Source organism: Saccopteryx bilineata, chromosome 6, assembly GCF_036850765.1.
Source record: "Saccopteryx bilineata isolate mSacBil1 chromosome 6, mSacBil1_pri_phased_curated, whole genome shotgun sequence".
Classification (NCBI taxonomy): domain Eukaryota; kingdom Metazoa; phylum Chordata; class Mammalia; order Chiroptera; family Emballonuridae; genus Saccopteryx; species Saccopteryx bilineata.
Window position 1 is genome coordinate 175,045,372 of NC_089495.1, and position 14,763 is coordinate 175,060,134.

General features: G+C 36.6%; 1 protein-coding gene across 4 annotated transcripts in view; it reads right to left on the reverse strand.

Annotated features, from left to right (window-relative positions):
- MACROD2 (mono-ADP ribosylhydrolase 2) overlaps positions 1–14,763 on the reverse strand; it is a 2,105,833-nt gene that overhangs the window by 2,013,514 nt on the left and 77,556 nt on the right. For all 4 annotated transcript variants that reach the window (XM_066237024.1, XM_066237025.1, XM_066237023.1 and 1 more), the window contains exon 3: positions 11,654–11,761. In XM_066237024.1, the coding sequence (XP_066093121.1) occupies positions 11,654–11,761 (108 nt within the window). The remainder of the gene's footprint in view (positions 1–11,653; positions 11,762–14,763) is intronic.

A 14,763-nucleotide genomic window follows, 5' to 3' on the forward strand; every position in this document is an offset into this window, starting at 1 on the left:
ATCTAAGCTACAAGGACAAAAGCAGACTCAAAGTGAAAGGTGGAAAATGATTCTCCAAGCAAATAATATCCAAAGAAAAGCAGGTGTCACCATACTAATATCTGACAATTCTGACTGACTTCAAGACAACAAAGGTAACGAGACAAAGATGGATATTTCATAATAATAAAGGGGACACTATATCAAGAAGACATAACACTTCTTAATATGTATGCACTGAATCAGGAAGCATCAAAATATATGACATCTAACAGATCTGAAAATATAAACAGACAAAAACACAATCATACTTTGAGATCTCAACATACCACTGACAGTTTTGGATAGATCATCCAAATAAAAATCAATAAAGAAATACTTGCCTTAAATGACACACTAGAGCATTTGGACATAACAGACATTTATAGAACATTTTATACCAGGGGATCAGATTATATATTTTTCTCCAGTGTACATGGAACATTCTCAAGGACAGGCCATATGTTGGGCCACAAAATTTACCACAACAAATTCAAGAAGATTTCAATTAGCCCTGGCCGGTTGGCTCAGCGGTAGAGCGTCGCCTGGCGTGCGGGGGACCCGGGTTTGATTCCCGGCCAGGGCACATAGGAGAAGCGCCCATTTGCTTCTCCACCTCCACCCCCTCCTTCCTCTCTGTCTCTCTCTTCCCCTCCCGCAGCCAAGGCTCCATTGGAGCAAAGATGGCCCGGGCGCTGGGGATGGCTCCTTGGCCTCTGCCCCCGGTGCTAGAGTGGCTCTGGTCGCAGCAGAGTGACCCCCCGGAGGGGCAGAGCATCGCCCCCTGGTGGGCATGCTGGGTGGATCCCGGTCGGGTGCATGCGGGAGTCTGTCTGACTGTCTCTCCCCATTTCCAGCTTCAGAAAAAAAAAAAAAAAGGATTTCAATTATACCAAACATATTCTCGGACCATAAGGCTTTGAAATTAGAGCTCAACTATAAAAAAAAAAAGTAAAGAAGCCCACAAAATGTCAAAATTAAACAACATACTTCTAAAAAATGACTGGGTTGAAGAAGAAATAAAAGCAGAGGTCAAAAGATATATACAAACAAATGAGAATGACAACACTACATATCAAACTCTGGAATGCAGCAAAAGCAATAATAAGAGGGAAGTTTATATCATTACAGGCTTATATCATGAAACAAGAGAGATTTTAGGTAAACAACATAACATTACATCTGAAAGAACTAGAAAAACAAAGGCAACCCAAAGTCAGCAGGAGAAAGAAAACAGTAAAAATTAGAGCATAAACAAAGAAAATAAAGAACAAAAAGAACTATAGAAAAAAATTAATAGAACAAAGAGCTGGTTCTTTGAAAAGATGAGTAAAATTGACAAACCTCTGGCTAGACTTACTAAGGAAAAAAGAGTAATGATTCACATAAACAAAATCCAAAATGAAAGAGGAGAAATAACCACAAATGAAAGAGGAAAAATATACAAAGGATCATATTAGGATGCTATGAAACATAATATGCCACCAAATTCAACAATCTAGAAGAAATGGATAAGTTCCTAGAACTATATAATCTTCCTAGACTGAGTCATGAAGAAGTGGAAAACCTAAATAAACCCATAAGCAGGGAGGAAATAAAAACAGCTACAAAAACCTCCCCCAAAATAAAATTCCAGGACTAGACGGCTACACTAGTGAATTCTACCAAACATTCAAAGACAATTTGGTACCTATTCTTCTCAAAATCTTCCAAAAAAGTGAAGAAGAAGCAATACTCCCAAACACATTTTATAGGATCAACATAACCCTGTACAAAACCTGGCAAGTACAACACAAAAAGAAAACTACAGATTAATAGCTCTAATGAATACAGATGCAAAAATCTTGAACAAAATACTAGCAAACCGAATACTACAAAACATTAAAAAAATAATACATCACAATCAAGTGGGATTCATTCCAGGAGCACAAGGATGGTTCAACATATGTAAATCAATCAATGTAATACAGCACATTAACAAAACAAAGGATCAGTAGATGCAGAAAAGGCATTTGATAAGATACAACATTCATTTATGTTTAAAACACTCAATAAAATGGGTATAGAGAGAAAATACTTCCACATAATAAAGGTCATACATGACAAACCATTAGCCAATACCATTATAAATGCTAAAAAAACTGAAGGCTTTTCCTCTAAAATCGGAACAAGACAAAGGCTGCCCACTCTCTCCATTCTTATTCAACATAGTTCTGGAAGTTTAAGCCAAAGCAATCAGGCAAGAGAAAGAAATAAAAGTCATCCATGTCAGGAAAGAAGAACTAAAAGTACCATTTTTTGCAGATGACATGATTTAATAAATAGGAAAACGCAAAGACTCCACCAAAAAACTATTAGAAACAGCCTGACCAGAGGGTGGCACAGTGGATAGAGCATCGAACTGGGATGCAGAGGACCCAGGTTTGAGACCCCGAGGTCGCCAGCTTGAGCACGGGCTCATCTGGTTTGAGCAAAAGCTCACCAGCTTCAACCCAAGGTCGCTGGCTCGAGCAAGGGGTTATCCGGTCTGCTGAAGGCCCATGGTCAAGGCACATATGAGAAAGCAGTCAATGAACAATTAGGGTGTTGCAACGTGCAACGAAAAACTAATGATTGATGCTTCTCATCTCTCTGTTCCTGTCTGTCTATCCCTCTCTCTGACTCTCTCTCTGTCTCAATAAAAAACAAACAAAAAAGTATTAGAAACAATAAACCAATACAGTAAAGTCACAGGATACAATTCAATATACTAAAGTCTACTGCTTTCTTATATGCCAACAATAAAACTTCAGAAAATGAACTCAAAAAAGCAATTCCTTTTACAATTGCAACAAAAAAATAAATAAAATACCTAGGAATAAACTTAACAAAAGATGTGAAGGACCTATATACTGAAAACTACAAAGCATTATTAAAAGAAATTGAAAAAGATACAATGAAATGGAAAAATATTCCATATTCAAGGATTAGAAAAGTCAACATAGTTAAAATGAGCATATTACCCAAAGCAATATACATATTTAATGCAATCCCAATGTCATTTTTTAAGAAAAAGAACAAAAAATCACCAGATTTGTATGGAACCATAAAAGACCTGAATAGCCAAAACAATTCTGAGAAAAAAGAATGAAGCTGGAGGTATGACATTACATGACTTCAAATTATCCTATAGAGCAGTGGTCCCCAACCGTTTTTGGGCCACAGACCGGTTTAATGTCAGAAAAAATTTTCACGAACCGGCCTTTAGGGTGGAATGGATAAACTCACAAAATAAAATTATGCAACCGGCGTAAAAACTGTGGTATTTTTAAATATAATTGTCAAACTTATAATATTTATTGGGCTAAGTTAAAGGAGGAATGAGCATGTCCTTATTATTCAGGCTGTATTTAAATTTGTTATACTGACAACGTTTCATGTTTGACATCAATATGTAATATGATAGGTTCAGGCTCGCTACCAATCATGAACCTACGACAATAAAAATAAATATGAGCCCTGGCCGGTTGCCTCAGTGGTAGAGCATAGGCCTGGCGTGCAGGAGTCCCGGATTCGATTCCCGGCCAGGGCACACAGGAGAAGCGCCCATCTGCTTCTCCACCCCTCCCCCTCTCCTTCCTCTCTCTCTCTTCCCCTCCTGCAGCCAAGGTTCCATTGGAGCAAAGTTGGCCTGGGCATTGAGGATGGCTCCATGGCTTCTGCCTCAGGTGCTAGAATGGCTCTGGTTGCAACAGAGGAGCGCCCCAGATGGACAGAGCATCGCCCCCTGGTGGGCATGCCAGGTGGATCCTGGTCGGGTGCATGTGGGAGTGTCTGACTGCCTCCCCGTTTCCAACTTCAGAAAAATACAAAAATAATAATAATAATAATAAATAAATAAACATGAATCCACTGTGTACTCATATGCAACTTTATTAGAAGCATCCTCTTAATATCGTACCAACAACATAACATCAGTAACATCCTCTCTGCCTCCACTTTCCAGTCACTATGGTAACGTTTAAACATGCCTTAAAAATAAGATACAACACAAAAACAAATATAAAGTGCATGAAAAATACAACTCACCATTGTTATGAATATTGTAAGTTAAGGGTTATTTATTATAATGTTTATATAGAATGAGAGATAGTAGCCTATCTCTCAACCATAACGCTAAATCAGTGGGAGCCCAGAGCTTGTTTCTCTGCAACGAGATGGTCCCATCTAGGGGTAACGGGAGATAGTGACACCCGAAGTGTGTTGCTTATGTCCAGTCTATTCCGTAATTTTGTTTTGGTTGCTCTCACTGCAGAAAATCCCGCTTCACACAAATAGGATGTCGGAAATGGCAACAGGGTTTTTAGTGCTTTTGTGGTGATCTCGGGCTTTTCTGCCATGACTTTAATCCAGAACATGGCAGAGTTGTAGTCTCGAACATATTTTTAAGGCCGTCGTCATTTGCAATCTCCAGTAGTTGATCCTCTTCTTGCATAGACACGCTGGATTCACCTGGTTTGTTGACAAATGGATCGTGGATCCATTCCTTGGCAATTCGTGGTCTTTTGTGGTTGGGAAGTAGCGTTCAAACTCTTCTAAAAGCAAATACAGGTGATCGTGCACCAGCTGGGACAATGAAGGCTTGGGCTTAGTCTCTTCCAAAATTCTAACAAATGTTTGAAACATGTCAAATATATCCCTGTTCACGCGTCATCCCCACAAATCCAGTTTGGCTTTAAATGCAGCTGCTTTATCTGTCAACTTGAAGAAGACAGTTGTCATTTCCCTCAGAAGTGACCGATTGAGTTCATTGAGGAGGTTAAATATATATGTCGCACAAGTAAGCGAGTTTTGCAACCCATTCCTCGTCATTGAAATGTGCTGCTAGTGGTGACTTTTTTTCTGAGAGAAATCTCTGCAGTGGCTCTCATAATTCAAACACTCTGGCCAGGGACCCCCCTTGGGATAACCATCTTATTTCTGTGTATAAGAGAAGGTGTCTGTGCTCTGCGTTCATTTCCTCACAAAGCTGCTCGAACAGGCGCGAGTGAAGGGCGTGTGCTTTGATGTGGTTAATAACTATAACAACATCATTCAATATGCTGTTAAGTTCTGGTGGTATATTTCGGCTAGCCAGCATTTCCCTGTGAATGACACAATGAGTAGACTTGCCTTCAGGTGCAACCTCCTTAATCCGAGTAGTTAAACCAGACATCCTTCCGGTCATGGCACCAGCTCCATCTGTGCATATGCCGACACAAAAAGACCATTTCAGTTTTCCTGAATATAATCATCCAGCGATCTAAATAGTTCTGCGGCTGTGGTTTTGGTTGGCAATGATAGTGCACATAACATATTCTCATGCACATCCTCTTGATAGATAATGCACATAAACAAGTAGCATTGCCTTGTTGTCAATATCTGTAGATTCGTCAACCTGGAGAGCATACTACGGTGATTTATTAATCCTTTCCAATTGTGATTCAATGTCCTCTGCTATTTCCTCAATGCACCGTGTGACGGTGGTAGCTGAAAGAGGCATCTGTGCTATCTTTTTAACCGCAGCCTCGCCTAGAAGTTCACGACAAATGTCTTTAGTGGCTGGAAGGATGAATTCTTCACCAATGGTGAATGGCTTCTTAGCCTTAGCAATATGATTAGCCACCAAGTATGATGCTCTCAGTGCACTCGCCTTTATTGATGTAGTGGCCACCAGTAATTGTTTCTGTCCTTCTTGTTCATGCTTTTTTCTTTCGAAATACTCAAAAGGCTTGTCTTTTAAAGTAGGGTGCTTGGTCTCCAAGTGGCAAAGCAGTTTCGAAGGCTTCACTGCCTCATTACTTAGCCGGTCGCCACATATTATGCAGAGCGGCCTTGGTGCTCGAGAATCACCAGTTGCGATAAATCCATACTTCAAGTAGGACTCCTGGTATTGTCTGTTAAATGAAGCCTTCTTTTTCTTCGAGGTCGTAGGTTCTTCTTTTGTCTCCTCACTGGCCCTTTTCCACTTTGCAAAAAAGCTTTCGATGGAATTTTATTTTTCACTCATTTTGCTAGTTTATGGGTTTAATTTTAGCGGCAACGTATCACATGACCGAGACAAGCCTCAGGAGTGAGTCTTAGACGATGTAACAGAGAGAATCTGGTCATTTTTAAAAAATAAAACATCGTTCACACTTAAATATAAATAAAATGGAAATAATGTAAGTTATTTATTCTTTCTCTGCGAACTGGTACCAAATGGCCCACGGACCGGTACTGGTCCGCAGCCCAGGGGTTGGGGGCCACTGCTATAGAGCCATGATAATGAAAACAGTATAGTATTGGCAGATAAACACACATACAGACCAATGGAACAGAATTGATAGCTCAGAAATAATAAGTACAAATGGTAGATACAAAATAGTCACAGGATGTTAAAAGGACAGACTAGGGAATACAGTCAATAATATTGTAATCACGATATATGCTGCCAGGTGGGGACCACTTTGTCATATATCACCATAATGCTGTACACCTGAAAACTAATACAGAATAATACTGAATGACAACTGTAATTAAAAACTAATTTTTAAATAAAAATTTTAAAACGTAAATTGTAGGTTTATTTTTATATCTATATTCAACAAGATGATAGGCTCTGTAGGATATCTCACATGTATTGATAGAAAGAGATCTTCTGAGGCTTTTTCCTGATGATGCCTTCATTCCCTTTGGGACTATCATTTCTAACCCTGGTTCCTCTGTTTTTGGTCTTCCCAAAAGAAAAAACATAGTAATAGTAATAGTAATAGTAATAGTAATAGTAGTAGTAGTACTTTTATAGTATGATAGTTTGTTTGTTCCTAAGTGCTGCTATCTATAGTATAAAAATATATTACATTTACATTTTTGTAATCTCAATACAGAACTACATAAAGCAAACCTACCTTCTCATCCTTAACTACAGGAAAACAACATTTTTTACTTTATTATATCTTCACTTACACAAGCCTTAAGATGGGTTGTTCACTACAATATGCTATAAAATTTGATTTGTCACAGTACATCTTAAACATTCATTAAACTATTACTACTTGACCTATTATTAACCACAATGTAAATATACCTGTCCTTGGGGTGGATACAGGATTAATTATAATAAACAAATTAATCTTCCTCACTTTCCACTTTAAAATTCTTTTTATGGCAAATTGAATTAATCTTTAGCCAAAGCCAGTCCATTAAAATTGGAAAGTTAACCAGTTTTTTATTACATAGCCCATAATCCACAAATGAAAAAAAAATTGTATCCCCTACAAAATATTTTTCTGTGATTGTGGTACAAGTGAAATTGTATCCAAGAATATAACACTGAGCTATAAATTAGATTGATGTGTTCTTCCCCAAGCTCTAGAAAAAAAACAAAATTCTTTGATCAATAGGCTTAGTACAAAATAACATAAGGACTTAGTCATAGTAAACAGATCCTCCTATACACTGCTACATACAAAACCCTGTACATGAATCTTCATAGCAATTCTATTTGTTATAGCAAAATACTGAAGAGAACCCTAACCCTTCAATGGGTGAATGCCTCAACAAAATTTGGTATACCCATCCAATGGTCTGCTACTCAGAATTAAAAGGAATCAGCTACTGATATATGTAACAATCTGAATGGACCTCAAGGGCTTTTAGTAAAAAAAAAAAAAATCAGTCTCAACATTTTACATGCTATATGATTCCATTAATATAGCATTCTCAAAATGGCAGAATTATAGAGATAAAGAGGAGGAGGGGGTAGAGAGGTAAATTACACTACATGAGAGAGTTCATTCATAATGTTCCTATGCCTCTTTCTTGCGGTGGTAGTTACATGAATCTATACACAGAACAAAACTACACACACACACACACACACACACACACACACACACATGAATGCAAGTTAACAATGGTGAAAACTCAATAAAATCGATAGCTTAGTATCGATAGCTTAGTTAATAGTAATGTACCAATGTCAATTTCCTGGTTTTGCTATTGTATTATAGCTATATGATGTCACCTTTGGGGAAGGCTTACACAGTTGAAAGTGAAAGGTAGAAAGGACTCTCTGTATGATTTATGATTTTTGCAATTTCCTATAATTATTTCAACATAAACATTTACACCAAAAAAAAAAATGGCCGCTGGTATGGGAACCTGAATTTAAACCTGGGTCTGCCTGACTCTACAATTTGCGCTACTGCCCTGTATACCCTACTGCCTACAAACTCTATTTTATTGAAGTACTGGTATCCCAAGTTCTCTGTATTTCCTACAGAGAAGAATCTAATATATAGAAGGCTCATCCTGCATCACATTTAAAGAAATCTAAGGAAATTCAAAACTCATTTTATGAGGGATAAAAGTTAAAATATTGAAACATTTCATGCATGGCAACCAAGACCAGTTGTTCTGATGTACTAACATGGACATGAAAAGAGAACTTGAGAAGTCTGATAGAAAGTGATGACTGGGCTGCTTTGGCCCCTTGACCACAGGCATGGCCTCTCCTCCCTTCTCACTAGAGGCAGCTCTGGAGTTCCCTGCCATGTTGCCTTGTTCACCTGGAAGGTTAACAGCTGTTCCTCTCCTTATACCCCAGACAACCAAACTGCACAGCAGAAAGCTATAAATACAGTCATTATACCATACATTTGGCATTCCTTTTCCATCTACCCAGGAACTTTCTGATGAGGCTGTGCTTGTGAGAGACTTCAGAACATGGCCAAATTGTAATCAGCACAGCCACAGAGGTGAACTAAATGTGCTAAAGGGTTTTGGGGAGTGAATGAAAGTTGCCTCCTGCCTTCATATTGATTTATCAAACCCTCGTACACTGTATGGTAGTCATGAAAAAATTACACATATAGGAGAAAGAATAAAAATAGTGATGAAATTACTCTCATATTAATGATATTTTCCTGTTTCACACAATTTTATTTTATTTCAATAAAAATACCGATAGAAATTATTTTTTATTTTTATTATAGATCAAATAAATCACTTTTAAAATCAGAGCCAAACTGATTCCTTCTGTCAAGTCCCCATCGCTGAATGTGCTATTGTTCAGAGTTGCTGCAAATTCAATTGCATATAGTTTATTTTAACAAATATACATCATCAAATGTTTACTGAGAACATAAGGATAGGACATTGCTGTGGAGGTGGCATGAAACATGAAAGATACCAGTCTGTAGTCTCAAAAGGAAGATAAGCAGGTATACATTCAATAAAACCCAAAACATACCATAATTTCTGATATTATTAAGTGTGCTATCATGGCAATTCAATATTATGTTAATAAGAAAGAAAACTCATAAAAATGGTCTTTAGGTATTTAAAAAGAAAATACATGTCATCAATTGTGGTGCTCCACAGAAAAAAAAACTAGGACTAATGGCTAAAAAATTATAAGAATATACAAAAAGTTGGTTGTACACACACACACACACACACACGTAAGAGCTTTTAAAGATCTTGAGAATATGATGTTGAGCAAACTAAATCAGAGAGAAAAAGCCAAGAACCATATGATTTCACTTATATGTGGGATATAAAATTGAAAGCAACAAACAAGAAAAACAAAGGAAAACTCATAGACACAGACAACATGATGGTGGTTACCAGGGGGAAGAGGGTTAGTAAAGGGGAAAAGGAGTCAAATATATAGTAATAGAAGATTTTGACTCTGCGTGGTAAAACACACAATGTAAAACAGAGGGGATGTATCATAGAAATGTACATTTGAAACCTATATAATCAATCGTATTACCAAATGTGACCCCAATAATTTTTAAAAAAATAAAAATTAATAAAGTTTTAAATTAAAGCTGACTTGTTTATAGAATTTATGGCATAATAAATCACTGACAATAACTACAGTGATATATGATTAAACCTCTTGTACTAGAGAGTTCATGAGACTTTCCAAGGGCCTGTCTACTCCAGATGCCCCACAGATCAGAGGAAAGCATTTTGATACCCAGGCCACAAATGTACAGTCTGTAGGGACTAGATATACAGAAGACTTGTGGGCTGTGAGGTAATCTGAAGATGGAATTCTAGCCAAAAGGAGTGATTTATATTGGGTAGACATTAAATCACCAGAAAGACCCCCTCTCTCTTAAACAGTTATATACTGTACTTTAGAGAGGTAGCAGAGAAGAAAGGAAGTAAGAGGTATAAGAAGAGACAGCAAAATTACTGAGCTCTGGTTATAGCAAAGCAGACACAGTAAAATATAACTGATGGCCAATGCTGAGGAAAGAACAGGCTGACTAGTCTTTCCAGCTTCCTGCCAAGCCACCAGAACTATGCTATATCATGAACAATGTGCCAGTTCTTCATGAGAGACTCTTGTGTTTACCTACTGAGGCAGGTTCTTACTATCCTGTTTGAATTTAGTCATCACCAGGTAGAACCTAAAGAGAAACTTGAACTTTACCTGAATCTTGTACCTCTGGGAAACAGGAACATTCAAGAAATTAACCTCCATCACTCTTCCCTATATGACTTTAATAAGACTCATGGATATCCCCTTGTAATCTGTGTCAAAGCCAAGGCACAGACCCTACAAATTTCCATTCTTTGACTCACAAATGATTAAGAACTATTTGTCCCCATCACCCGTTCTGGTTGGTCAATGACTAGGCTTGATTAAATTTTAGTCAGGTTTCCCTCCTACTTCTAAGACTCTAAGCTTTGCCTCATCCTTGAGAACGACAATGAGTACCCCCTCCCCGTCCTTAATGACCCCTCTCAAGAATCAGTTGACCTCGGGGGGAAAATTATTCCCGCATCAACTGTCTGATCACACCAACCAGTCATCCTAGTGAACCACATCCAATACTTTCTAACCTATTTACTCTTCTCTATAAAAGAAAAACCCTATTTTGCTTGACCTTTGCAATGCTTATAGATCTCATAACTAAAGTAGTTCTTCCTATTGCAATATTCTTTTTCTAATTGCAATAGTCCTTTTCCCCTTATCAAAATAATCTATCTTAACAAAATCAATGTTTATTCTCATAGAATCACAACTATTTCAAATTTCTTGATATACAGCCACATAGTAAAATATATAAGATTCAGATGACCATAAATAACACTACTATTTTACCATGTTCAAACATAAAAGTTACTTAATTATTAAAATAAAGCATTTCATAACTAACATGAAAAGTTGAAACCAAACAACTGAGGTTTAAAAATTACAGAAAAAGGATATTTATATTTTATTTTTTCTGGTACAATTCAATCATCTCTTTATAACCTATTCTAAATAAAAAAGCTTGATAACCTTCTTTTGATATTAGCCAATGGTTACCTGAAGCATATTACCAACATTAATATAGCTACTAAATTTCTTTCCAAAGAACTGCTGTAACAACCTGTCACTTTTCCATTGGTCTAATACCCTAGTCTCAACTTGGTATGGATAAGAACATATTAACTATGGCACACACACAAAAACAAATCCTCAATGTTTTTAATCAAGAAGGGAAATAGAAAAAACATTTCTATACCAGAAACAATATCTTCTAAAATACTTACATTTCTGTTTATAAAAAATATTTTTAAATAAGAAATACTTGTATAACAAATACATCACAAAGAATCAACTACTCACCCGCATTGACTATCGCATCTACCTCTAGCAATGTGATGTCACCTCTATAGAGAGAAACTTTTTCACTCAAATTTTTCTTCACTTGTGATGTTTCCTGAGTATTTTCTTCTGTAATAAAAAACCAATATATATTAATAGTAATATTCTTAATTAATTTATAACTTAAAAAAGACAATTTTGACTGGCCCTGGCCAGTTGGCTCAGTGGTAGAGCATCAGCCTGGCATGCAGGAGTCCCAGGTTCGATTCTTGGCAAGGGCACACAGGAGAGGTGCCCATCTGCTTCTCCACCCCTCCCCCTCTCCTTCCTCTCTGTCTCTCTCCTCCCCTCCCACAGCCAAGGCTCCATTGGAGCAAAGTTGGCCCGGGCGCTGAGGATGGCTCCATGGCCTCTGCCTGAGGTGCTAGAATGGCTCTGGTTGAAACAGAGCAGCCCCAGATGGGCGGAGCATCACCCCCTGGTGGGCATGCTGGGTGGATCCTGGTTGGGCGCATGCAGGAGTCTGTCTGACTGCTTCACCATTTCCAACTTCAGAAAAATACAAAAGGAAAAAATAAAGACAATTTTGATTAAAAAAAAACAACATGAGTCACACTCTGAGACATTAGACAAGTGGAAATAAATGTGTAAGTACCAGGGGTGTGGCTTCTACTCTACATATTGTGTATTCCTAAATATAAAATATAAATGTATTGTCACATATATAATAAGCACTCAATAAATGTAGGTATGTTATAATGGTCAACAAAAAATTCAATAATTATCATTATTATTAAAATACCAATTTTAAAATAAAATTATGCAACATCAGCTTCACAAGGAAATAAGAACATGATGTGCAAATATCAAGATAAAATAAATGTTCCCAGTGAATAAGGTTATTTCTTTTTTTACAGTTACCTGAAAGGCATGTTTGAAGAGGATATTTACTCAGAACAAAAACATTTAGGTTCAATTCTTTGCTACTTCTAACAAGCTGTCCCTCAGAATGACATGGATGAAAAATATTTGAATGTGTGAAACTACTTGTTTCTTAACAAATGTACTAACCTTTTACTCTAGAGGTCACTGCTAGATTTAAAAGAGAAATAGTTCTGTCCTGCACACAACAACCAGCAAGCTGGTATAATTAAAACAAGCCAAACATTACATTCTAAAATCTGACGTGTGTGTGTGTGTGTGTGTGTGTATTTCATGAGAGTAGTGGAGATACAGAGACAGATTCCTGCATTCACCCCAACTGGGATCCACCCGGCAACCCCCTTCTGGGGCCAATACTCTGCCCACCTGAGGCTGCCCCAACTGAGCTATTTTTAGCACCTGAGGTGGAGGCTCCATGGAGCCATCCAAAGTGCCCAAGGCCAACATGTTCAAATCAGTTGAGCCATGATTGCGGGAGAGGAAGAAAGAAAAAAGAGAAAAGGGGGAGAGGTGAAGCAGATAGTCACCTCTCCTGTGTGTCCTGATCTGGGACTTTGACACTCAGGGTTGATGCTCTACCACTGAGCCAACCAGCCAGGGCCATTTTTTAATATTTTAGAGAAATACTATGACTTAAATTTTCATTTATTTTTCACAAATAGTAATGTTAAAACATACTAAACAAAACTATAAAACTTTTAAATACATTAAAATGCTATGCATAAAAAGTTTTTTAATATCTCTAAGAAAGCTGATTCATAAACTTCAACTTTTTAAAGTATTTATGATTCAATAAGAAGAATAATGTTATTAATTCACAATGATGCTCTCAAATGAGTTTGCAATTTTTAGGTATCTGAGTGGTTAGAGGCGATAGGTTACAAGTCATTTAAATTTTCTTTGGGCCCCCAAAGACAAAGAAAAAGTTGTTCTCAATCAAATATCAATATATTTATTATTATTATTATTACTTCTTATCAGTAAAGGAGATTAAATTTTTTGTGCTCTTACCAAGCTGCCAGTGACTGCTCCTTTGTTGAGCCAAAAACTTTGAATTCCACATACAATCAGTTTCTATTATTATTCCTTTTACCAAATTAGAAAGTCTTGTTTCCAAATTACAGATTGGTAGATGACAACAAATATTTTGTGGCTTTTTCAAAAATTTGTGGGTATTTGGACTATTTGAAACTAGAAATTATAAAGATTTCTTGCTGATGCTGAGCTTCAAAACTTCATCAGGCATTAAATTGATAAGTATCACAAATGGTAGTGAAAGTTGTTTCAACTTGGGAAAAAGAGTCAAGGATTCCTAATCCATCTTCTATTTTCATTTAATTCGAAAAGTATTTCTTCATAGACAAAAAGGGTTCTGGCAAATTTCTATTAACTTCATATAACTTTCAAATATATATATATATTATATTAATAATATTTACCTATACAAACACAACCTCAGAAAGATTAAGCGTCACTTATTATTTGACAATGTTTTCCATGCAATTTAATTTAGCAAACAATTATTTTTAACATTTGTTTTTTAGAAAGTAAAAGAACAAATGCTTTGAGATTTTCCATGGTCCCTCTGGAAAATATCAATCTCAGTTTGAAATAAAAATTTCATGTAGAATTTGATTTGAGGAAGTTGTCAAAAATTTTAAAAGGTTTAGATACTTGATTAAATAGGATCACAGATTACTGTGAAACAATACTTAAGTTCTCCTAAACAGACATGATAAAGACAACATAAAACACAGGAAGTTATTTTGATAGGATATAGAATCTTTGTTGCTTAGGCAGATTATTTTAAAGGTGACAAAAATCTTTTTACACTCTTAAAATAGACAAAAGATGTGATATATATCTATACTTTGAAATATTACTGAGCTTAAAATAAAGAATGAAATCTTACCGTTTGCAAGAACATGGATGGGCCTAAAAGGTATTATGCTAAATGAAATAAGTCAGAGAAAGACAAATACCATATTACTTCACTTATGAGTGGAATCTAAATACAAAATAAATAAACCAGCAAAACAAAAACTCATAGAGGACAATAGATGGTCACCAGATGGAAGGGGAGGTTGGGGAGAATGGGTGAAAAAAGTGAAAAGAATTAAAGGCAAATTGCCAATTATAAATATAGTCATGGAGGCCTGACCTGTGATGGCGCAGTGGATAAAACGTCG